This window comes from Phacochoerus africanus, chromosome 14 (assembly GCF_016906955.1).
Source record: "Phacochoerus africanus isolate WHEZ1 chromosome 14, ROS_Pafr_v1, whole genome shotgun sequence".
NCBI lineage: Eukaryota > Metazoa > Chordata > Mammalia > Artiodactyla > Suidae > Phacochoerus > Phacochoerus africanus.
Window position 1 is genome coordinate 55,685,964 of NC_062557.1, and position 24,256 is coordinate 55,710,219.

General features: G+C 48.1%; 1 protein-coding gene across 4 annotated transcripts in view; it reads left to right on the plus strand.

Annotated features, from left to right (window-relative positions):
• DNAH9 (dynein axonemal heavy chain 9) overlaps window positions 1-24,256 on the plus strand; it is a 317,109-nt gene that overhangs the window by 210,341 nt on the left and 82,512 nt on the right. For 3 of the 4 annotated variants that reach the window (XM_047757317.1, XM_047757315.1, XM_047757316.1), the window contains exons 49-53: window positions 2,497-2,757; window positions 13,145-13,570; window positions 19,238-19,357; window positions 20,664-20,852; window positions 23,372-23,607. In XM_047757317.1, coding sequence (XP_047613273.1) covers window positions 2,497-2,757; window positions 13,145-13,570; window positions 19,238-19,357; window positions 20,664-20,852; window positions 23,372-23,607 — 1,232 coding nt within the window. The remainder of the gene's footprint in view (window positions 1-2,496; window positions 2,758-13,144; window positions 13,571-19,237; window positions 19,358-20,663; window positions 20,853-23,371; window positions 23,608-24,256) is intronic. The other variant, XM_047757318.1, reaches the window with a different exon arrangement.

The following is a 24,256-nucleotide window of genomic DNA, read 5'->3' on the forward strand; positions in this document are numbered from 1 at the left end:
GACTGTATGCATTCCGAGTCAAGACGAAAGACATTGTTAGGCTTCCAACCCTCAGCGGAGTATTTTTTGCTATTGATTATCCTGGCTTCCTTCTCCTTCTTCTGGAACTCTGGGGAGAGAGTCCTGGGTAGCTTGGCCTCTCTCTGTAGCGTCATGTGCCTGGACCTTGAAGCAGGGGCGGCCTCCCGCCACCATCCTATCACTACCAGACTCAGCCAACATCCCCCACCTAGCAGGCATGGTCGATACACATGGAGCCAGGAAGACTGGGAAAGGATCTCTTCAGTGCTGGTGGCACCCCGCCTCTGAGTCTTCCTGTCCAGGTGTGGGTGTGTCTGAAGAAGAAGAGATCCAGGGGGTGGCGGGAATGCTTTGAATCGGGGAAAAGAGGAAGGTGAAAGTGTAACAGAGCCTATTTCAATTTCCTGCTCTATCGCAGCAGAGCCACAAAATGAACCTAAGCTGTGCCTTCTCTGTAGCTTTGTGGGGAGCAGCCTCTTTCTAACTGGGCAGGACCCTCTTGTCACTCTGAAGAGCCATAAAGCTGCCATTCACAGTGCTGGTGATGATTGACCTTGGGCCTGAGGTCATGAGCCAAATCTGCGGTCAATAAAACAAACAACAATAACAACAACAACAAAATGCCACTTCAATTTCCTCAGATCTCCCAAGATTTAAAAAGGAACAAAAAGTTACTGGCGTGTTTGCTGACGGGAGTGATTGTGTGGTTCAGTCATTTGATTTACAATTGCATCTTTGTCCTTGTAGAAATAACTCTCTGCAGCTGAGCAACGAGAGATGGAAATGGATTAACCTTCCAACACGGGGATATAAGACGCGTGCTAGGGAGCAGGCCTCCATTTGAGGTTAATGCAAAGTCTCCCGTTTCTATGAATACACACAATTAAAGAGCATTCTTTTTTCTTTTTTGCCTTCATTTTCTTTTCTTTTGATCTGCCATGAAAAGAGAATTATCAGCAGCGTCTAAGTCTCCATTTTATTTTTGCATCATAAAGCATTTGAATCTGTTTGACATGTTCCAGGAGCTCTGAAGTTATCTTTGGTTGTTGGGTGAAATAGACTTCAGAAAAATGAGACAAGAGGTCATTCAGGAATGTAAAGTTTATGGGCCATAGTGCAAAAACAAATGGCTTTTTCACTTTCCCGAAATAAATAGATCTGAGTCTTCTCTTTGCACGTGAAAGGGCCATGCCCCCAGTGATTCTCAAACCTAGGCAGGCTAACAGATTCATCCCGAGGGCCTGTGAAAACACAGATTGCCGTAGGTCCAGAGTACGCCTAAGAATCTGCATTTACAACAAGTACCCAGGTGATGCTGATGCTGCTGGTCCAAGGACCACATTCTGAGAACCATCCTGCTCTCCTGAACACATGCCAAACCACTCATCCCACTCCAGCTATTCCGGAGATAGAAGATTTCCGAAGTGCCAAGACTCCCATTATTTCATTACTGCCTCCAAATGCATACGTATGAATATAGAGGCTGGGTCGGGAACCCAGCTGCTCTGGACCATCGAAATTCTTGCTTTCCACTTCAGCCTGGTCACCTCTTTCCTGAAAGGATTGTGGAAATAGATTAAGACCAACCAAATGCAAACAAGAAAGGCTCTTTATTCAGAGTTTGCTCTAGCAAGGGAGTCAGCCACCGTTGTTGGTGCAATGGTAGAGACAAAGGCAGGCAGAGGAGTGGGAAAGCCTTATAGGGTGAAGAAAGGAGCATTCCCAGTGGATGCTGTTGGCCCTCAGAAGCTGGAGGAGGGCTGCCCAGGAGCAGCGTGTCCTGGGTGATCAGTTAAGGGTGTGTGTTTGAATTTCTCTTGTTGGTCCTAAGTTGGAAGCAGGGACCAAATTAAGTTGTCAGTTATTGATAAAACCCTGGGCATTTTGGGTTGCTTGTTACAGAGGTTATTGTTTGTCTTCCTGGACTATTCCTTAGACAGTAGTCTGACTTGCTGTAAGTGTGACTTATATTAGGCTGGCTTCCTGAGCTAGTTTTTATGGATAATGTGTTGGTTTCCTGGGCAGGTTGCTGTGAGTGCTGGGTCAAAATTGTGCTTTAATGTATGGTTTGGTCACGGGATTCCATCTTTCAGGATCCACAGTAGACACTCCCTTTCTATAGGTTACTGAATCCTCAGTACATTCCACATTCCACAATTTCCATGCAAGAATGACTGAGTTTTGTTGAGGACCTACTATGTGCAAAGTACGTGTTCTGTTAGGCGGCAGTGTCAGTGAGAAGTGTCATTTGGGTGTCAGAGAGAAAGGAAGGGAGGGCCGACATGTGCTGCTTAGCATCTTCCACCGCCTTCACTGCCCTGGGGAGAGGAAGAGGGATCCCAGCGTTCCTTTCCTTTCCTACGTCAAGGCGCTCGGTCGCAGCTGAGAGCTCAGCTTTGCACCTTCGCTTCATCACCACTCTGCAGGGTGAGAAGTCCCTCTGCTCCCAGTAAACCTGGGGCTCCTCTGCTGCAGGTGGATGATCTGAAAGCCAAGCTGGCCACCCAGGAGGTGGAGCTGAAGCAGAAGAATGAGGATGCAGACAAGCTGATTCGGGTGGTGGGTGTAGAGACGGAAAAAGTGAGCAGAGAGAAGGCCATCGCAGACGAGGAGGAGCGGAAGGTGGCCCTCATCATGCTGGAGGTGAAGCAGAAGCAGAAGGACTGCGAGGAAGACCTGGCCAAGGCGGAGCCGGCGCTCGCGGCCGCACAGGCAGCCCTCAACACCCTCAACAAGGTAGGAGGAACGTCTGCTCAGCGGGAGGGGAAGGCGCTTCTCGGACCCAAAGCCAGCCCCGTGCCCTGGCTTCCAAGGAGATACAAGGGCAAAGTCGGGAGGCCTTGGTTGGGCAGCTGTCACTGGTTTATTCAGTAAGGAAACAAACACTTATTTATGCTGATGATACGTCAGGATCCACGAACGTCTGAGAACCAGTCAGGACAGGAGAGGCCGAGCTGGTCCAGCCTCCCTGGCTTCACTGATAAGAAAGCTGGGCCCCAGAGAACTGACTTGCCCAGAGTCACGAACCTCAATCTTAGAGTCAGACTTGAACTCACATCTTCTAAATCTAAGCTCAGAGATCTTCCAGCTATGCAGCCCCTGGTCATTTTACCTCTTATGTTCTATAGGACACATGAGCTTTGTAAGGCCCTCTGAAAATGTTTAATATGTGAGACTAAAATAAGACATTGTCTCCGACATATGAGAAAAATCTGCAGAATCAAATGTAGCAAGTATTCACTTTTCAGCAACATGTAATGGTGTGTCAACTAAGTTCAGCTCACACGCATGACCTTTTGGTGGAATAAGCGTGACTCCTGAGAGGTATTCATAAGACAGATTTATTCTGATTCCCTTTAACTTTATTCTTTGTGCTGGGTGGGGGGAGAAGCTACTCCTTCTCCCTTTTATAGTTTTCACAATTAGCCTTCTTTCTCTTTGGATGACCATGGCTGAGGGGCTGAGAGAGGAAGGCAGAAAGGGGCAGACAGACTCGCGTCACGAGGAGCTGGCACCAGAGAGGGACCGAGAAGCCGGCTGTTTGTCGGGTGCTCACCCAGGCTCTTCGGAGACCTTGCACCCGTCCCTGGGATCTCTCTGCAGGCTGCTTTCTCCTTCTCCCCTGAGTCTAAGTATTCACTTGCCCTTCACGTGGGCCACTTGGTCAAGGTCTAAGGCATCCTATGCCAGGTGTGCTATGCAAGCAGCTCACCCCTGCTCCACAGGAGGCACCTATGCCTCCTTTCTCCAACCAGGCTCTGCGAGTGCTGGCCTCCCGTGCAGTAAATGCTCCCCAGTTCCACCATCGGGGGACTTGCGTGCTGTTCTCACCCTGCAGGTTTCTGGGGTGAAAGTCAGCCCCCAGGCCACTGTGTCCCTCAGACTTCAGGGGAAGCACTTAAGCTCTCTGCGTGGTCTCCCTAACGCCCCTCTCTCTAGGCTTGAAGTGAAAGGGGCTGAGGCCTCACATCCTCCCTTAAATGCAGAGTAGGTGGAACTCACCAGCACTTCTCACTAAAAATTCTCTCTTAATCTTCAATTTCCTGACTCTTTTATACCCTCGGTGCAGGTGAAAGGTTTAAGAGTCAAAATGTTTTTGGCCTATTGAAACCTTCTTCTATTAGTTTTATGTAGCTAAGTCATACCTCTCTTTGGAAGGTAGGATCTCTTGGCTTCGGGCCTCTGCAAAGCTGAGACCAAACTGGGGACATTGTAAAATCCTGTGATGTCTGGTTATGTACAGATTATATTGAATGTGAGATGTGAGTGCATTTTAGTATTTTTTATGATGTGAGGTGGGAGGTCCCTAAAAGTAAAGGCACTACGGACCTACAACGGCCTTAAAGGGGCCTTTACCCTACATCAATAGAAAACATAAGATTTCTCCAGGAAACTTTTGAGTATCGTTGGGTAGACTGGGAATTGGAGGTATAGTGCAGTTATGCCACTACCTGTCAGCCTGAACCTTTTAACAGAGCCAGGCCAGCATCCCCCTGACCCCTCACAACAGCCTCTGTTTCAACCCCTGGGCCTTTGGTGAGACGGTACTGGGCTGCTGCCGTCTAGGGCTCCCTCTGCCTTCATCTCATTCTGTCCAGATACCACCCATATTTCAAAATCAGACTTACCTTTGAGATGAGTCTCTGCCTTTTCTGATGTGCGGGGCACAAAAGAGAGCCCGCTGTGTGTACGCACCCTCACGCAGTGAGCAGTGAGCACTTCTTGCCAAGAAGACTGATGGCTTTCGTTAGCTCTTTCAACACAGGGATTGTATTTTCTAAGATGAGCCAAGTCTAAATGCTTGCTGAAGTACTCTGTGTGTGGCTCTAAGAACGAGTTTATCTTCTCTGAGCCTCACCTGTAAAATGGAGGTAATAGTCGTAGTCCCCGTTAGGTTGCTCTAAGGATCCAGTGAGATCGTGCGTGAAAAACAGCCAACAGACAGCAGCCGTTCAGGTGTTTGCTGCTGCCGCTGATGTCGTCATAACCAGTGCTGTCTCCTCTGTTTCCACAAGACTGGAAACAGTGAAAGCCCGAAAATATGGTTAATTCGTTGGCCGGTTAGTTGATTATTATTGGTAGAAATAAACACATAGACATGGGATAGGATTCTGAAATTTGCACTGGATTTGAAGTTTAGATAACTCTGCCAGAAACTCACTTTTATTTTTATTTATTTATTTTTGTCTTTTCTAGAGCCGCTCCTGCGGCATATGGAGGTTCCCAGGCTAGGGGTCTAATCAGAGCTGTAGCCGCCGGCCTACACAAGAGTCACAGCAGTGCGGGATCTGAGCCGTGGCTGCAACCTACACCACAGCTCACGGCAACGCCGGATCCTTAACCCACTGAGCAAGGCCAGGGACCGAACCCGCAACCTCAGGGTTCCTAGTCGTATTTGTTAACCACTGCGCCATGACGGGAACTCCAGAGAAACTCACTTTTAATGAGTGCCTCTTCTGTGCCAGGCAATATTATAGGTACTTTCCCCTACCTGTCTCGATAGTTTGGCACCAGTAACTGAACTTCTAGATCCCTCACTTTCTTTCCTCTATTACATAGAAGGAGACAAATGGAAATTCTTGGGCTCTTTATCTCACACTCTCATCCAGTCTCCTAGCAAGTTCTGTCTGTTCTACCTTCAGAATACATCCGGAATTCAAATGCTTTATATCGTCTCTATTGCTACCACCTGGTCCAAGCCACCTCATCCCTTCATCAGACTACTGTAGTGGCCTCTCAGTGGCCTCTCTCTTTACCTCCTTGCTCCAGTGCTGTCTTTGCCCATTATAGCTGAGGGATCTTTATTTTATTTTATTTTGCTTTTTAAGGCCGCACTCACAGCATATGGAGGTTCCCAGACTAGGAGTCACATTGGAGCTACAGCTGCCAGCCTACACCACAGCCACAGCAACATGGGATCCGAGCCGCATCTGCAACCTGCACCACAGCTCATAGCAACACTGGATCCCACTGAGCAAGGCCAAGAATCGAACCCGCATCCTCATGGATCCTAGTTGGGTTCGTTAACCACTGAGCCACAAAGGGAACTCCACTGAGTGATCTTTTTAAAACAACAGTTGAACCATGTCAGCCATCTGTTCAGAGTCTTCCACTGGCTTTCTGTCATATTCAGAATAAAACCCAAAGCCGCAACCTTAGCCTGCCAGGCCCTCCATGATGCCTGCACCATCTCCTCTGCGACATCAATTGTGACTCCTCCTCTGTCACGCCACTCTACCCACACGGACCTTCTTGCTGTGTCTCAAGCACCCCCAGCACAATCTCACCCAAGGCCTTTGAACAAGAAACTGCCTCTACATGGAATGTCTTCTCGCATGTAAACCCATGGTTCCCTCCTCTGCTTTCAGGTATTTGCCTGAAGGTTTACCTTGTGAGGAAACAATGAAATCATAAAAATTTTAGAGTATGCAAAAAAGAAAATATAGCCCAAGATAGCCAATATTTATAATCATACTCATGTACATACTGAACATGAACTAAAAATTCGACATGACCATAATGGGGCAGGACCCTTAGGAGGGAAAAGGAGGCAATAAAAATAACTAAATATTCACACTGCGATAGGAAGCCTCTTGATGAAGGAAAATGAAACATATGGCAGCCTCGGCATCTCCATCATCAATAAGCAGTGAGATCTAGAAGGAATGAGGGAAGCAGTTGTAAGCGGTGGCTTCTGGAGAGCTGGCTTTGGGAGGAGGCGGCAGGTGTTTTGTTCTCAGCCTTGTAGCTCTATCAGTGTTCATGAACTCTGCACATGGATGACATTAGCAGGAATAAAACTTCCAGTGGCTTGAAAGCACAGACGAGGGCACAGCGAACCTCCTGGCCAGGTAGGACTAGGGAAGAGAAAGCCCGTGACACCAGGACGGTAAGGATGAGCGTCTCACTGGGGACAAGGAGGCAGAAAATCTCACCCCAGAAGGAGCCATGTTTGCAAGACACAAGTGCATGCAAGGGTATGTCTGAGCCGGGGGTGCAAGGTGGGCGCCTGGGAGGGTGATGAGGAGATGTGCCTCTGAAGGCAGGTCAGGCAGGACTGTTAACAGCCCTTGGCGTCACTGAGAAGTTCACCTGCGCCTGAGTGTTTTCAATCCACAGGTTATAACCCACTCATGGGTCTCAAACAGCCTTTTTTAACTTGCGGTCGAGTCGACATACATTAGTTTTTTGTTTTGTTTTGTTTTTATCTTTTTGCCTTTTCTAGGGCCGCTCCCACGGCATATGGAGGTTCCCAGGCTAGGGGTTGAATCGGAGCTGTAGCCACCGGCCTACGCCAGAGCCACAGCAACTCGGGATCCGAGCCGCATCTGCAACCTACACCACAGCTCAGGGCAATGCCAGATCCTTAACCTACTGAGCAAGGCCAGGGATCGAACCTGCAACCTCATGGTTCCTGGTCGGATTCATTAACCACTGTGCCGTGACTGGAACTCCAAGACATATATTAGTTTTGAACCTACAGCAAACAATTCCGTATTTACAAGTATACTGTGAAGTGATCACCACAGTAAGTCTGGTTGGCATCCATCACATGCAAGTTTTTTCTTGTGATAAGAACTTTTAAGATTCACTTTCCTAGCGCCTTTCAAATACACAGTACCATGCTGTGCCTTATGTCCCTGTGGCTTATTTGTGTTGTAACTGGAAGTCTGTACCTTTAGAACCACCGTCCTCCATTTCTCCCAGCGCCCCCCCTGATGAGGTGAAATGGGTTGGACTGTACCACAGGAAGTGGGGGGACACGGCTTCACAAATCCCTTGGGTTCTGCATTCACAGGGACTCTGGTATTGAAGGACCACATCCCTATTTTCTCATCAGTTTCAAAGTTAGCAGTAAATCTTGAGTTAATACGTAAAGAACACCTGTAAGTCAGAGCATGGCACTAAGTCTCAGTACCTTTTACGTCTCTGCCTTGGCAGTTTTATTTCACTTTTATAGCTAAACTGAAATAAATCCAGTATACTTTTCCTGCCTTGGTTGAAGAATGGTTTTGCTTGTGTTTTCATGGCCCTTTTTTTCCTCCTTACAGAGTTACTTGTAATTTTCTATTTATTTTCTTTGCATTTTTATAGTAAACTTATTTTTTATTATACAAATAACAGGTAGTGGCATTTTTATTGTTAAAAATAATTCAAAGATTATAGAATATATAGGGGAAAATGTAAAGTCACCCTTCTTTCCACTCCAGCCCCAGTCCTCTCCCAAAAGAGAACTCCTGGAAAAATTTGAGGTGTTATCTATTCCAGCAGTTTTTCTAGGTATTTATATTTGTAGAAATGCACATATAAAGTATATCATATTTTAAATACAAATGGACAGTGGCAACTTACTTTTCTTCATGAAACGAGACTGTTTCATGCCAGTACATACACTGAAACTTTATTTAATGCTTTGTAGTATTCCATGGTATAACTGTCCTCTATTTTATTTAGCTATTTATGCACTATTGAGTGTTTAGTTAGTTTCTCAACGCAAATATCCTTGTGCATGCATCTTTGCTACATATGCGCAAATATTTCTCTGGGCCAAAGAAGAAGTAGAGTTGTTTTGTACAACAACGTGGCAGGCTGAGGGGTGCAGCCCCCACCCCGAGAGATACTCACGTACCACGTACCAATCTCTAGAACCTGTGAATTTCACTCCATTTGGGGAAAGTGACTCTGTAGGTGTGATTAAGTGAAGGATCTTGAGATAGGAAGATCATCCTGGATTATCCAGGTGGGCCCTCAGTGCCGTCACAGGCAGAAGGAGACACGAAGGTCAAAGAAGAAGGTGATATGATGACAGAGGGCTGGAAAAGCCGGTCAGGGGACCTTGAGCAAAGAAACGAGGCCACCTCTGGACACTGGGAACAGCTAGACACAGATTCTCCCCTCCAGCCTCTGGAAGGAACCAGCCCTGCCAACATCTTCAGTTTAGGACTCCCGACCTCCGGAACTGTAAGATAGTAAAAATCATGTGGGGCTTTGGGGGTTTTTTGTTAATAAAGTGAGTTCAAAATTTACCATTATTATTATTATTATTAATTATCAGCCACACTCATGGCATGTGGACGTTCCCAGGGCAGGGATCGAACCTGCGCCACAGCAATGACAATGCCAGGTCCTTAACTTACCTCTAGGCAACCAGGGAATTCCAAAATCATGTTGTTTTAGTCACTAAGTTTGCAGTAACTTGTTGCAGAAGCAACAGGAAACTTGTAAATGGTATGTTCCTAAAGAAAGAACTAAATAATGCCCAATTCTGTCCAAAATAGCTATTCTTGTTTATAGTTATAAAACACTGCTTTCCCCACATCCTTGCCAATCTTGGATAATTTCAATCATTTTAATTTTTCTCAAGAAGAGAGTAAAGTATGAATTTCATTCAATAAAAATTTTTAAATAGTTTTATTCTAACAAGACTGGGAACCTTTTCAGATATTTAGATTTTCTCTTTTGTCCATTATTTGTTAAGATTCTATCCATTTTCTTACGAGATAATTTCCCTTTTTCTTATTGCTTTATAGGATTTCTAACAAATTTTTATCAATATGTCTTGGTGTATATGTTGTAAATATTTCTCCCTATCTTTTGACTATTTTTTTTTTTTAATGCCTGCACCTGTGGTATATGGAAGTTTCCAGGCCAGGGTTTGAATCTGAGCCACAGCTGCAACCTGTACCACAGCTGCAGCAATGCCAGATCTTTAATCTGATGTGCCACAGCAGGAACTCCTCGTTTGACTTTTAGCTTAATATTTACAATTTATACAAAAAGTAATTTTTACAATCAAGTGGTTTTGAGAATTCTAGGGTTACAGCACTTTTAGAGGCCTTTATCATGTGATAAGCTTAAAACTAAAAGTGATAGAGGTAGCACAAATAATGAAACCTCAGATTAATCGAAGTTGTGAAGGGTGATGTAAGACATCCCTATGAAATAGTAGCAAATCACATCCGTCAGCTCATTCGAACGACAGTGTGTTACCAACAGATGCAGTATTACTCGTGAACACCGCAGCCCTAGATCGAAGAAGAAACCCTCTGTAGTCAGTTTGAGAGATGCCAAAGTGGCACTTAACGCAGTTCAACATCCATTCCTATTAAAACTGTGAGCAAAGTAGGAACAAAAGGATATTTGGATATTTTGCCGGCACAGAGCAATCAGTCCCAGTCTAAGAGCAAAACATGCTGTCTAATGGGAGAGCATCAGCAGAACTCCCATTAACGGAGAAAGAGCGCAGGAATGACCCCCTTCCCTACTATTACAAAACAGTTGCGCTGGAATTCCGAGCCAATGCAATAATAAATGAAGAATAGTAATTATGTGAATGTTATAAAGTACCAGACACATGTATTATTATTCATGGATATCATAAAAATATAATAAAACAAATAAAAGGGAAAGGTTAAGGGCCCATTACAAAATTTAATAGCTTTCCTAACATCAGCAGTAGCCAGTTAGAAAATACAATATTTTCAAAATAGCAACCAAAACACACCATACAAATAAACATAATAAATTGATTGAAACCATGTGAAGAAAACTACACATCTTTGTTGAGCAATGTAAAATAAGATATGAATAGGCAAATAGATATACCAAGTTTGTGTAAGGGAAAATTTAATATTATAAGGATGTCACTATTCTTCACATAACTTAAAAGTTAAGTATAAGTCTAATTTAACTTCAATTTTATTTTGGGCTTATTTATTTCTAATGCCATCAAAAGTTCATATCATTTAAGCAGCTATTAAAAATTTAATAATCTAAATGCCCAACAGTATGGAGTCAACTAAATACATTATGGCTCGTCCAAGTGAGAGAAACTTGTTCGTACTTTAAAATCATGTTCTGCAAAATTAATTCATGACACAAAAACTTGGAGACATAATTTTCAGTGAAAGCTGTTTGAGACATAATTTTCAGCTCTTGCGTTGGAGAAAAAAAATCTTCCTCCCTTCTGGTTGCAGAGTGATGGATGCGAGCCTGGAGCTGCAGCGTCCCTTCATCTCCTTCCGTCACTCCACGCACACACTGATGAGCACTCCTGTGTGCCCGTTTCTGCTCCGGGCACGGGGGCTTCAGTGGCTTATGAGAGAGAGGAGGTCTCTGTTCTCCTGAAGGAGAGGAGTTGAGTAATTCCAGAAGGAAAAAGCGGCCGTTGTTTCGGATTGCCCCGAGTCCTGCGAAGCTCATCAGGGTGCTCAGATAGGCAGTGGCTAGGGAGGGGCGTTGGCAGGAAGAGTCCTTTGGTGGGGGGACCTTTTGAATTGAGACCTTAACGGAGGAGAAGGGATCAGCCAGGCAAACAGCATAGGAAGGAGTGTTCCAGGCCGAGGTCCTGAGGTGGAGGTGAGCTTGGCAATCAGTGTGCTGGGAGGAGGTGACTGAACCTAGAGCTTAATGAGATACCAAGGAGGTGGCCCAGGTTAAAGTCAGAGAGGTCGGCCGTGTGCAGAGAAGGTCCAGAGAGTCCTGCTCACATTCCAAACGCCAGCCAGCTGGTCCTCACGGCCCACCCTCCCCAGACACGTGAGCCAGAAAAATCTCCCTTTGTGCTTCAGCTGGGCCTTGTGTCTCTGACACCAGAAGGGTTGTGATTAATTTCTAGATATCTGTGAATATTCCAAAAAACTGGAAGGAATTACATTGAAATATTAACAATGATGTATCTGGGTTATAGAATTCAGTTTCATCTTTAAATATTTTTGTATTTTCTTCATTCAGGATGTTGAACATGCTTAACTCAAACTATTTTAAAATCGTGGGGTTTTCATTTCTTTTTTTTTTTTTTGTCTTTTTGCCTTTTCCAGGGTCGCTCCCGTGGCATATGGAGGTTCCCAGGCTAGGGGTCCAATCGGAGCTGTAGCCGCCGGCCTACACCAGAGCCACAGCAACCCGGGATCCGAGCCACGTCTGCAACCTACACCACAGCTCACTGGCAACGCCGGATCGTTAACCCACTGAGCAAGGTCAGGGATCGAACCCGCAACCTCATGGTTCCTAGTAGGAGTTGTTAACCACCGAGCCACGACGGGAACTCCGGGTTTTCATTTCTAATTGTATTTTCTTCCTTGGTCCTCTTTCCCCTGGGGGAGGCCACTCCGACAGGGATGCGAGCTCACCCTCCGCCCCTGTGCTGCCCTTTGTTCCCGTCCCCAACAGGCTCGTCATGATGAAAGGTGAAAACAGCTGCCAGGATAAATGGAGCGTCTTCCTAGGTGCTTCCATTAGGTGTGAGAAAGAATCTCCCTCCTGTTTTGATTTCAAGGCCCAAGAACACCCCAGACTAATTTGGCACTAGAATCTAATCTTTGCAATCAAGATTTTCCCCCACTTATAAAATCAGCCCCCAAAGCAAGTGCTTTTGAGGTCACATGCTCCTCACTGACCATCACCACAAACCTTAAATCCACTTTATGTGCATTTCTGACGAAATTTCACTCTCAGATTTTCTGCTCCCAACTTACAGACCAAAACACAGAGGCCTAGAAAGTTTAAGTGGCTTGCCAAGATCACCCGTTTCAGCCATATCTTTCTAGAGCAGGTGAAACTTAGAGCAAAGGACAAACCCACATCTAGGCAGAGGCAGTGACGGCACGAGCTGTGCCTGGCTTTCTGTCTGAATTATTTCTTGGCAGGAAATGCCACTTTGCTATCAGGACAGTCGAGTATAGTTAGAACAAGCTCATGGAACAAAGCAGTTTAATTAAAGAAAAAAATTAGTTGGGTTACAGTGCTATTCTCTTCAATCCAAGATGGAAATTAATTTATAATAACCTTATCTTTTATTCATGGCATGCTGCATATTTCAGACTATGTCCGCATCCTTATATTTTCAGCTGAATGTGAAATAATTGTGTGTTTTCGATGGGCCACGAGTCAGAGCACTGAGAGAACATAGATGAGTCTCGGCTAACCGTTCAGGGAAGTCTGAAGCCCCCCTCCCCGGGGAGTGGCTCGGTTCCCTTTTGATGAGTCATGGTCTTTAAAATTCCGAGGGCTGCTGCAGGCTTCAAAGCGGCCTCCTCAGACCGATCGCTCTGGAGCCCCGCTCCATTAGTGGACACAGCGAGACCATTCGTTTTCCTCTAACGACCTGCCTCTCTCTCCCCAGACCAACCTGACGGAGCTGAAGTCCTTCGGGTCCCCGCCCCCCGCCGTTAGCAACGTCAGTGCTGCGGTGATGGCACTCACCGCCCCGGGGGGCAAGGTGCCCAAGGACAGGAGCTGGAAGGCCACCAGGGTCACCATGGCCAAACTGGACAGCTTCCTGGAGTCCCTCATCCACTTTGACAAGGAGAACATTCATGAGAACTGCCTCAGGGCCATCAGGCCGTACCTGCAGGACCCCGAGTTCAATCCCGAGTTCGTGGCCACCAAGTCGTCCGCAGCCGCAGGCCTCTGCTCCTGGGTCATAAACATCGTGAGGTTCTACGAGGTGTTCTGCGACGTGGAGCCCAAGCGCCAGGCTCTGAGCAAGGCCACCTCGGACCTCACCGCTGCCCAGGAGAAGCTGGCGGCCGTTAAGGCCAAGATCGCGGTAAGTGACCCCACCCTGAGACAGACAGTGCCGAGGGGCCTGGTTTTAAAGGAAACCAAGTTGTTACATGAAAATCTCCTGAATTTTCAGTAGAGGGAACTTTTTTTTTTTGTCTTTTTGTTGTTGTTGTTGTTGTTGCTATTTCTTGGGCCGCTCCCGCAGCATATGGAGGTTCCCAGGCTAGGGGTCGAATCGGACCTGTAGCCACCGGCCTACGCCAGAGCCACAGCAACGCGGGATCCGAGCCACGTCTGCAACCTACACCACAGCTCACGGCAACGCCGGATCGTTAACCCACTGAGCAAGGTCAGGGACCGAACCCGCAACCTCATGGTTCCTAGTCATATGCGTTAACCACTGCGCCACGACGGGAACTCCAGTAGAGGGAACTTTTAAAATTTCTTTCTCTAACACTGTATAGTCCAGACAAGACAGATCACTGGGCCATTGGTTTACACTGCGGTCCTAAAAGGTTTTCTGCTTTCGCTCCAAGAAAGGAAAAGATAACAGATGGATACGTATGTATAACAGGTGAATAGTGTTATCCACAAAACCAGCTGCTCTCTTATTTGCCACAAATAAACCTAATATTTTTGCATATCTGATAGTTAAGAACAAAAAGTCAAAAAGGGGAACTTCTTTTTCCCCTTTGAAATGCAGGTTTTAGCCACCCTTCCTCACTTTGTGCACTGTTATCTTCCATTCTGGCCAACTGTCCACCCCTCTTCCTGTCAGCGGTGTGGACAGGTGGGCCTGCCGGGCGTGTCTGATGCCTGCATTGTTTTATTCGTGCTTTTACAAGCACAGAGCATATTGTGGTTTGGGGCAGAGGTGGTCCTTGACCGTAAATATAAAATTATTAACCTCCTGTTGATATTTTGATGATGTGTCCCTCACCCCGGACTGGGGAGTGGCGGTGATCTTGGGTTCTCATCTGGTTGAGAGAAATTTCCCTTGAATGTCACCCTTGAAGTGAAATTTCCCTTGAACTTCACCTAAGTGGGGAGACTATCACAATGAAAGGGAGAAGTCAGAATCCCACAGGATGGCAAAGCAGCTGAAAAGCCATCAGCGACCTTCCAATCCACGTGTACACGTCACCGATGAGTGACCTTTAGGAAGGACTTTGAAGTGCCTAGGGTTCAGTTTCCTGAAGTGAAGTGGACACAGCAGCGGTCCCCGCTTCGTGACTTTGCCGTGGGGATGGCAGGAGGGAAGGCTCGTAAGGCACCAGCCCAGAGCCCAGCCCGTGGTAGCTCAGGGAGCAGCCAGCACCTCCAGGGGGGCCCAGACCACCCGATCCTCCCCTCCTCCCCACCCCACCCCCACGTGCCCTCACCATGTGCACGTACCAGTCCTGGTCACCAGCGACTACAGTGATGAAGCTCCAGCTGAAACATTCCCTGCATCTTTTGTTTCTACACGTGCATTCCTGGCAAATAAGAGTCTTGCTGCAAGTTTCTCCTGATAATAAAAAGGATCTTACACGTTGTGAAAAGGAAGACTGCAGACATGCCACATGCTTCATGTTTTGCGGGTTTATTGATTAGATAGATTAAATTCTGTGGCTAAAGGCTCTAGTTTAAAGGTCCTTGCAGCCAGACTCTATAAAGAAAAGATGCTTTGGCATCTCATCTCTCAGCGTGTTTGCTTTGTAAATCCAGGTGCTCATGGGCCAGTTTACTGAACACTAGTGATAATCACCGAGACGGTGGTGCTCTTGAAAGAACACCCAGGGCAAAACGCAGCAACATCCTCTTCTGCTTTTGGGGGGAAAAGACCTTCTGATGATTTTCTTTTTCTTCAGTCTCTCCCAGAAAAGTGCTAACAAGAACTGCATTTTCAAAGATCTCTTACTCAAGTTATTTTAACTAAATGAACATTTGGTGCAAAGGGAATGTTTTCAAAATGTTTATACCTTTTCAGTAGCCAACATGCACATGATGGGCCCATTCAACCTAGGAAAGCAATCAGAATATTTTTAAAATACTTGGCTACCTTAGGAAGGCACTTCTTTTCTGCCAAGATATTTTTTGGGGGAAAAAACAAAAACAAAAACAAGCAGTCTTGTCTTTAGCAATCTCCTCTCCATCCTCTGCTTCTTTGCGTGCCTGTCAATATCCCCAGAGCGCAGACACGCCCCATTCATAACGAGGGGATGGAGCGCACGCAGGAAAGGGCCTCCCTCCCTGCCCTGGAGGCCACTGCCAGCATGCTCCACTTGCGCCCCCACCAAAGCTTATTTTTAGGGTTTTAGAATCATTCCAAGGAAAGAAGTTTATATTCAAAAATGCATAAGGTAAAAAAGTCATCTTTCGAAACAGATTATCCGGGTCATTTCAATTTGATTACACATAAAAGTAAAGTACACACAAATACAAATAGTGGTGGTGATCTCCAGGGGGCAGATTTTAGATGGTTTTTGTTTATCAGTATTTTATTTTTTTTCTATCATGAACACATATGAATGTGACAATTTGTAAAAATAATAGTAATAAAAGCAGTAAGGCATGTGCACTGAGTGTACACACACACGTATGTAAAATGTCAGAGAGCAGAGAAGAGCTTCAAATGAAAACAAGTTTCCTGCCCTTTGCTTTCTTTTGTCTGTTTCAAGTGATTGCTGATGCCACTCAGCGCTTGCTACCTAGCGGCTTACGTGTCTTTTACTCAACCTGCACATAGTGTTTAGAAATGATTTAATTAAATGTCAATATTTAGAGCAAAAAAAAAAAATCTGATTTGTGGCCAGTCTTATAATAATCAGAAGATTCCTGAATATCATTAACTGACCCTGGTGTCAAGGAGTGTGTTTTGTTAGAGTCCCTCTGGATCCTATTTTTTTTTAACATGAGACTCATCTGACTAGTTTGCATTATCTTCCCGGTGTGCTCATCTGAATTTCCGACCCCTGTCTGTGTCCTGTGCTGACATCCGAATTCTCGAAGTAGCTCACTCAGGCACTTGAGCTTCTGCTGCGTGAGGCTCTAAGACTTTCATCCCCTGTCTTCTCAGTATCAGTACAGCCCCGTCTCAGCCAATGTGACCTTTATTTCTTACTCAGGCACGTAGATGCCGCGTCCTCGGGAGCCCTCGGGTTCAAGATGACGTTCTTACCCTTCCCTTCAGCTAAGCCCCCTCCTTCCGCTCTCCAGCGTCTCTTGTTATTACTTATCATTACTTTAGCTTCTGAATCGCCAACACTAAAAGTATCTGCATTCTGTAGATACTGTAGCCAATATTGACTGTCCCAAGCTCTGTCCACGGACTGATTCAGACGCTGAAAACCCACTAAATTCCACACGTCCTCCGTGCGCCTGTCTGCACTGATCGTGGTGGATCTGAGTGCAGTTACATTTCCTTTCAGCCTTTCTCCGCCGCCCCCGCCCCGGAGTTTCTCCTTTCTCCTCTCTCTCCCGCTCTCGCCGTTAGGTGCTTTTGTGTAGCCTCGGTTGTTTTGTTTTTTTTTTTAATGCTCGCTATCATCCGCTGTTCTGCTGAGTCCACTCTCGCCACGAAGACCTTTCGCTCTTGTCCCCAACTCGAAGCCCCAGGCGGCCCTGGAGAGTCGCCACAGCCACTGCTCTCTCAGGTCAGTGCCGCTGGCTTCTGGACCCCATGCCCTTTTTCTGGATTTCGCCTCCTGTTTTGCTTATGGCTCATTCTTAAGTAACTTTCTCGGAAATGTTATTACATAAGAGATAAATTTTCCGAATACTCCCATCTGGAAATACCTTCTGATTTTTAAACTGAACTGGCCATTTTGCTGAGTATTAAATTCTGATGCTAATTTTTCCCCTTGGAACACCGAATGCTTTATCTTTTCGTCTGGTAAGAGGTCTGAGGAACAGTCAGGGTCCCATTTCTTTCGTGATGTGCCGTGTTTCTGCCTTTCTGGAAGTCTTTCCGTTTTTTTCTTTATTCTCGGTGTCTGAAATTTTACATTGATGTGCGTAGCTGCCACTCGTTTTTATTTGTTTTACTGGCATGTAGAGACTTCCTTCAGTTCCACGAGATGATCTTTTATCTCCCTTCTGTTTCTTTTTTCATCTTATTTTCCAGAGTGCGTATTGGTTGGATAGTGGAGCTTCTGACGAGGCCTCTATTTTCTCTCATCTTTTTGTCATTTTATGTTTCCTTATAGTGTCTATTAGATTTCCTCAAATTAATCTTTTAGCCCTTCCCTGGAATTTATTATTTTTTACATTAACAATAGGGGTCATTTTTCACTAGGGTTTTTTTTGTCATTTTTTTCATGTTCCTTTTGCAAGTATCTTCTTCTTGTTTTATGGATGAAATATCCTGAATCTCCCTGAGAAACTAATTATGAAGGATTTTATGCTTTGTTGCTGGTTTGTTTTTTGGGTTTTTTTTTTTTTCTGACTGAAGTTGTCTCTTTTTCCCAGGTCATTTTTTTTCCCTCTTGTTTAACCTTTAATCTAGGCTTTAATCAGATGTCTTCTTGTCCTTTCATGTTTACAAGACTAGTGATCAAAAGCTGATTATAGCTCTGCAGGCGAGGGCTGATCTGGCTGACTGGCAGAATTTGTTTTCTAGATCAGATGAGTGATGCTGGATGCCTCCTAAATTCCAGAACGTGATGTCCTTTCTCTGCCACTACTGCTCTCCTGCTGGTGACAGAGATGGCTGGTGGCATTGCATACCAGGCATGGGGATGGAGCTACAAGGTGGAGGAAAAAGAGGCTTCCAGTCAACCCTCTTGTTTTCAGCGTCCCCTCCACCACCCTGTCATTTCCAAATGGCCCGTGTCCATAGGGCTCTGCAGAGCTGGTCAGCTTGCCCCGTGGTGAGTTGAGGCCAACTCTCTGTTGTAGCATCCTCTGCCCTGCTCCTCTATCGGTATCTTTTTCCATAAATCTCTTGGAATCTCACACCTTCTAGTGGCCCTCAGTGGTTGCTTGATGGAGAAGAGGAGGTAAATGGGGTTTTTTTTGTTTGTTCGTTTTGTTTTGTTTAGCTGCTTGGCTGCATAAACTCTGCCCTTAATTTCTTTCTCTTGTGATTCAGTAAGGACCGGCAAAGCAGCCTGAACCCTGGCTACAGCATAGACAAGAGACACAATCGAAGGTGTCTGCCAAAATGTTCCTCTTCTTTGGGAAAGTTGGAGAGGCTAGATGAGGTCAGGTGGAAGTTGTCCTGCACACCCAGGACCTGAAGCAAGGGGAGGACCCAGGCTGCAGGCAGCCCACTCCCAACCTGCAGACCTGCTGCAGCAGGCAGTGTGCTCCTGCCAGCACCCCTGCCCTGCCGCCCTTCTGGCCGTTTTCCGGCCCCCTCCCCAGGCCACAGTGAGCTTTGCTCCTAATAGCAGCACTTGCGCTTTTGGGTCAGGCTACTGGAACCCATTTTCCCCAACACAGAGGGAGGTAGAATTTAAGTAGCTCCCTCCTTGTGCGTCACCCCTCCTGGTCCTGAATGAATGACTGAGGAGCTGGACAGGAAAGCCTCGTTTTCTGCTTGGGTCAGGACCCTCTGGACTTCCACTAGGATCCACCTGGCGCCCCCCCTCCTTTGCCTGCCTGCCCTCCCCTCCTCCCAGGCCCTTAGCGTTCCTCCCGGGAGGCCTTGCTTGAAACTCAACTACACACAAACCCTGTCTCAGAGGCACAGGCATCACTGACAGACCTTGTGTTCCTTCCTGAACAGCACCTGAATGAAAACCTGGCCAAACTCACAGCCAAGTTTGAAAAAGCCACGGCCGACAAACTCAAATGTCAGCAGGAAGCTGAAGTGACCGCAGGCACAATCTCCCTTGCAAATCGCCTGGTGAGTGTGAGCCTCAGCAGCGGAGCTTTAATTATACAAGCTGAGCTCGTCAAGCGCTGCAGAGGCGCAAAATAGATGAGCACAGCTGAGCGCCGCTTTGACAGAGCAGGGGGGGCTCTGTCAAATTAAAATGTGCTGGGATGCAGGGCCTGACTCCTGGGAAGGGCGAGAATACACACGCTGCTCTGGTCAGGAGAATCCTACAGGGATAGTCGGGTGGATGGGGCATGGATGGACCTGGCGTGACATGCTTACATGTTTACATGTATGCGTGTCGGCCAGAGGAAGCATTAGAAGACAAAGCTAGCATTTGATGGGCAAACTCTCAAGCTCTTACCTGCATAGTGTTTGTTAATAAGGGTGTGGCCAGACTAGGAGCTGAGGTCAGAGCAGAAAAGAATGAGACGGATGGTTGACCTTGAACATCCCTGGCCATGACCTTGGTCTGTCCAGCAGTGTAGTCACTTACATGGCAACTCAGGGCTCCAAGAGCAAGTGTTCCAGGGACAGGAAGTAGAAGGTCCCACTCCCATAAGGCCCACTCCCTAAGGTTTCCCATAAGAAACCCAGAGGCTCTGACAAGATGTTTCAGCTTTCTGGTCTTGATGTCTGTGATCTCGGCATGGGGTGGGGATGGCGGGCCGTGCAGGTCCCTCGGGTCTCCCAGCCCTGGCGTCCTAGGATGCAGTCCTTCAAGGAAGAAAAAAGGCCAAGACAGTGCAGGAGCTGAGCTTCCCCTGTCAGCACACCTGTCAGTTCTCCAGGACAGGGCGCCCACTAATGTGGGCCCCGCAGACCCGGACCCCACTCTGCAGTCTGGGGACTTCGCCCGCGTTTCAGCCCTTCTGACTCTGGGTCTTAATTACCACATCAGTCTCCCTGCCCACTGTGAATTATTTATAATGCAATTGATTTCATTTATTTTCGTATCCCCAGCATTTGGAGAGGAAAAGGGAGAGGTGCCTAATTTTCTCTGATGTTTTGAGGACCAGACACTATACCAAGGGGCTGACGCACACAGTTGTGCTAAATCCCCTTCACAGCCCTTTGAGGTGGGCATGTGTCCCCGCACCTGTCCGGGGCAGAGCCTGGAAGCCTGCATTCAGCCTGTGGGGCGCAGAGCACAGAACAGGGGCTCATGTACCTCAGCGTTCGCCGCAGCCGGTCCACATCTCTTGCGCAAGAGGGCCGCGCGAACGGGGTCCTGAGTCTTCTGCTGTGCGGGGTGTGCTGTGCACCCCGTGACTGAGCCTTGCTCTCTGCGGTCTGACATGTCTTCTCCCCTCTCCGCACTGGGAAACGGTAGGTGGGAGGACTTGCTTCTGAAAACGTGAGGTGGGCAGAAGCCGTGCAGAACCTCAAACAGCAGGAAAGGAAGTTGTGTGGAGACGTTTTACTTACCGCGGCTTTCATCTCATACCTCGGCTTCTTTACAAAGAAGTACCGACAGAGCCTCGTGGATGGGACCTGGAGACCCTACCTGAGCCAGCTGCAAGTACGTAAGCCTGCGTCTCTCCCGACCACACCGGCCCCAGGGGACCGGTGAGCTCACAGGCAGTAATAGCCCACAGCTTCTAACTGCTTCCTGAATTCTTCCTCCCACCGCTACCTGAGCATCCCCTAGTGACCTCTGGGATGCAGAAGGGAGATGTGGGACCTTGTCCTTCCACACGGCCAACCACTACCCATGAGGCCACCTGAGGGCAGCCCTCTCCTCTACTGGGACCTCCGCCCCCGGCACGTCTCCTGGTACTTGTCAAAGCTGGGAAACTTGAGAGGCACCTTGTGCCGGACTTCAGAGCAGCAAACGGAGGGCAAGCCTCCTTCTGCAAGTGCTGCAATGCACCTTGTTACCAGGCCCCAGAGCTCCCCCCGTCTGTGTCCCACAGACACCCTTGTGGAAGCCCTTTATGGCCTTGGTGGTGCGCTCAGCTCTCAGGGTCGGGGGAGCGTTGCTCCCAGCTCCTCCTCCTCCACTGACACGATGGAAGGGGGCAGTGCTGGTTCCTGCCTGAGGAGGATTCAGGATGCGTTACATCCTGACGCGTCCACATCTCTCACAGTCCTCAGTCCACAAATATTCACCAAGTCTGCAGCTCCCCTACCCTCCACTGGCAGGAGGTACAAAAGACGCTCAAGATAAGGGCGTCGCCGGGCGGCCATGGTCCAGTGGAGGAGATTAGCGTCGGAGGGAGCAGCTGCGGTGAGAGTCAGCGCAGAAAGCTCCCTCAGAGTTGTGTTCCCAAGTCCATCTGGTGTTTCCTTAGACCTCAAAGCCCATGCTCTCCCGTATGGTTGGCTTCACAGATGAGCTCATAAAATCTTATTCACCTGATGATTTGCTGAATAATTATTTAAAAACTGTTACAGTACTGGGAAATAAAAATAAAGCTGCTATTTATTCATCTCAAATACTCGTGGGAAAGTAAGTCGGTGAAAGGGTGATCATTAGCTGAGTGAGCAAAGATAGGAGCCCAGTAGCTGCTTAGCAACAATTGTTCTGGCCATGTTTGGGACTCTTAAGCATTTTTGTGTCACAGACCCCTTTGGCAGTCTGGTAAAACCTATGGATTCCTTCTTACAATAATGTTTTTTTAGTGCATAAAGTAGAATGCATAAGACTACAAAGGAAAACAATTCTATTGAAATATATCTCTGCTCCCAGGATGCATCTCTGGTGGCTGGTTTCCCATTTGAGGTTAGGGCCATTTGTACCCTTCGCAGGTCAAATTAAAGGGAAAGGAGATGCCCAGAGACGTTTTCCCGAGCTAAGTGGAGAGAGAAACTGCAAAGGAGAGAGAGAGACGGAGAGGTCAAAAGGGCCTCCAAAGCGTCTGCTAAGTGGAAGCAGCCAGACGCAAAAGGTCACGGCCGGCGTGATTCCATTTATGTGACGCACCCACAGAGACAGAGAGCAGAGTCGAGGTTGCTAAGAACCGGCGGTAGCCGGGCTGGAGGAGTGACCTGTCCCGGATGTGGCATTTCCTTCTGGCATGAAGGAGATGTTCTAGAACGAGATAGAGGTGATGGGTGCACAACACTATGCGTGGACTGGATGCCAGCAACCCGGGCACTCTAAAATGGTTAGGGAATGTGACTCTTACCCAATCTTTAAAAAAGTAAATGTGGGAGTTCCCGTCGTGGTGCAGTGGTTAACGAATCCGACTAGGAACCATGAGGTTGCGGGTTCGGTCCCTGCCCTTGCTCAGTGGGTTAAGGATCTGGCGTTGCCGTGAGCTGTGGTGTAGGTTGCAGACACGGCTCGGATCCCGCGTTGCTGTGGCTCTGGCGTAGGCCGGTGGCTACAGCTCTGATTAGACCCCTAGCCTGGGAACCTCCATATGGCAAGGGAGCGGCCCAAAGAAATAGCAAAAAGACAAAAAAAAAAAAGTAAATGTGTCTTCAAAGAAAAAGATGCCTTCTGGAAGAATTAAATCAGCTGAGAGAGGTCAACAGAGAAGAGAAGGAAGGGTGTCCGAGGGGCACAGAGGCTGGGGGTGGGGGGTGCTGCCGGCCTCCCATCGCCCCAGGGGGCAGGTTTGCGGGGAGGGCCATGCAGGGGAAGGAGGGCGTGTGCCCCTTGGCAAGCCGGGCGTCAGCGGCAGGTGGTATCGCTGCTGAGAGGAGAGCGGGGTCAGTGTGGGCCGACTTTGGCCTGGCTCGTGAGGCACAGAGATGCCGTGAGAAGTGACCCTGCTGGCATGGGTGAGGGCGACGGAGGCTGCGGAGTGAACGCAAGGGACCTGTGGTGGACGTTTGGTGTAGACGGCTATGCTGAAGAACCGAGGGTCACACGGCGGAATTTCTGCGGCTGCTCATCCATCAAGAGAGAAAAGGTTATTGGGACATTAGGAAAGCCTGCTTCCAAAGTAATCACTCAGCCAGCGAAAGGCTCCTCGGGGGACTTTGGTGTGGCTTCAGAGGAGCTCTGTCCCCTGAGCGAGCCTGTGGGTTCCACCTCTGCTGAGAGCGCGGGCTTCCACTCTGAGCACGTGTGGCGTTTCTCTCCACTAGGTTCCCATCCCCATGACCCCCACCCTGGACCCCCTGAGGGTGCTGGCGGATGACGCCGACGTGGCCGCCTGGCAGAACGAGGGCCTCCCCGCAGACCGCGTGTCCACGGAGAACGCCTCCATCCTCCTCGGCTGCGAGCGCTGGCCGCTCATGGTGGACCCTCAGCTGCAAGGCATCAAGTGGATCAAGAACAAGTACGGCGAGGGCCTCCGGGTCATCCAGACTGGACAGAAGGGGTAGGTGGCTGCGCACCGCAGGCCCCGCTTTGCTGCTGCTGCAGGCAGGGTGGGAGCCCCAGCTGCGCCGTTCCTCCAGGCGCTTTCTCCTGTTCCTCCTCTCATTGTAGCACACACCTCAAGGAGGGGTGCTTGGGTCCTGAGTCTCTGCTTCTCCTTCTCTAGAAATCATGTGCATCGGCATCTTGACCCGTTCCCGAGTCCCTCCCCCACCAGCCGGGGCGTTCCCCTCCCATCTCTCCTGGAGGACTCCCTGCTTCCCAGCCATCCTAGTCCATTGTCAGACAGCTCCGTGTTTTACTGTCTTACTTGCATGGCTCTCTTCCACCCACTGTTCTACCTCTGCCCCAGAACCACGCAGCAAAGTTCTCGGGTCTCCTGAGGGACGCTCGGACCTTTGCAGTGGGATGCAGAGCAGCTGAAGGAGTTACGAGACCTTCACAGCCCTCTGCACCTGCCTCGAGGCTTCATGCATACACGGTGGGGACAGGGGTTTACTCCCCACGTCAAGGGGCACGAACAACAGGGAGGCTGTCTGTCCAGCTCCCACCATCTTCACGGGCCGCAGCCCCACCCCACCGCCTCATCCTCTCTGTTATAACCTAGCTTTGCTGTTTCAGTTCTCAGTTCTGGTCCTGTGCCACTAGGA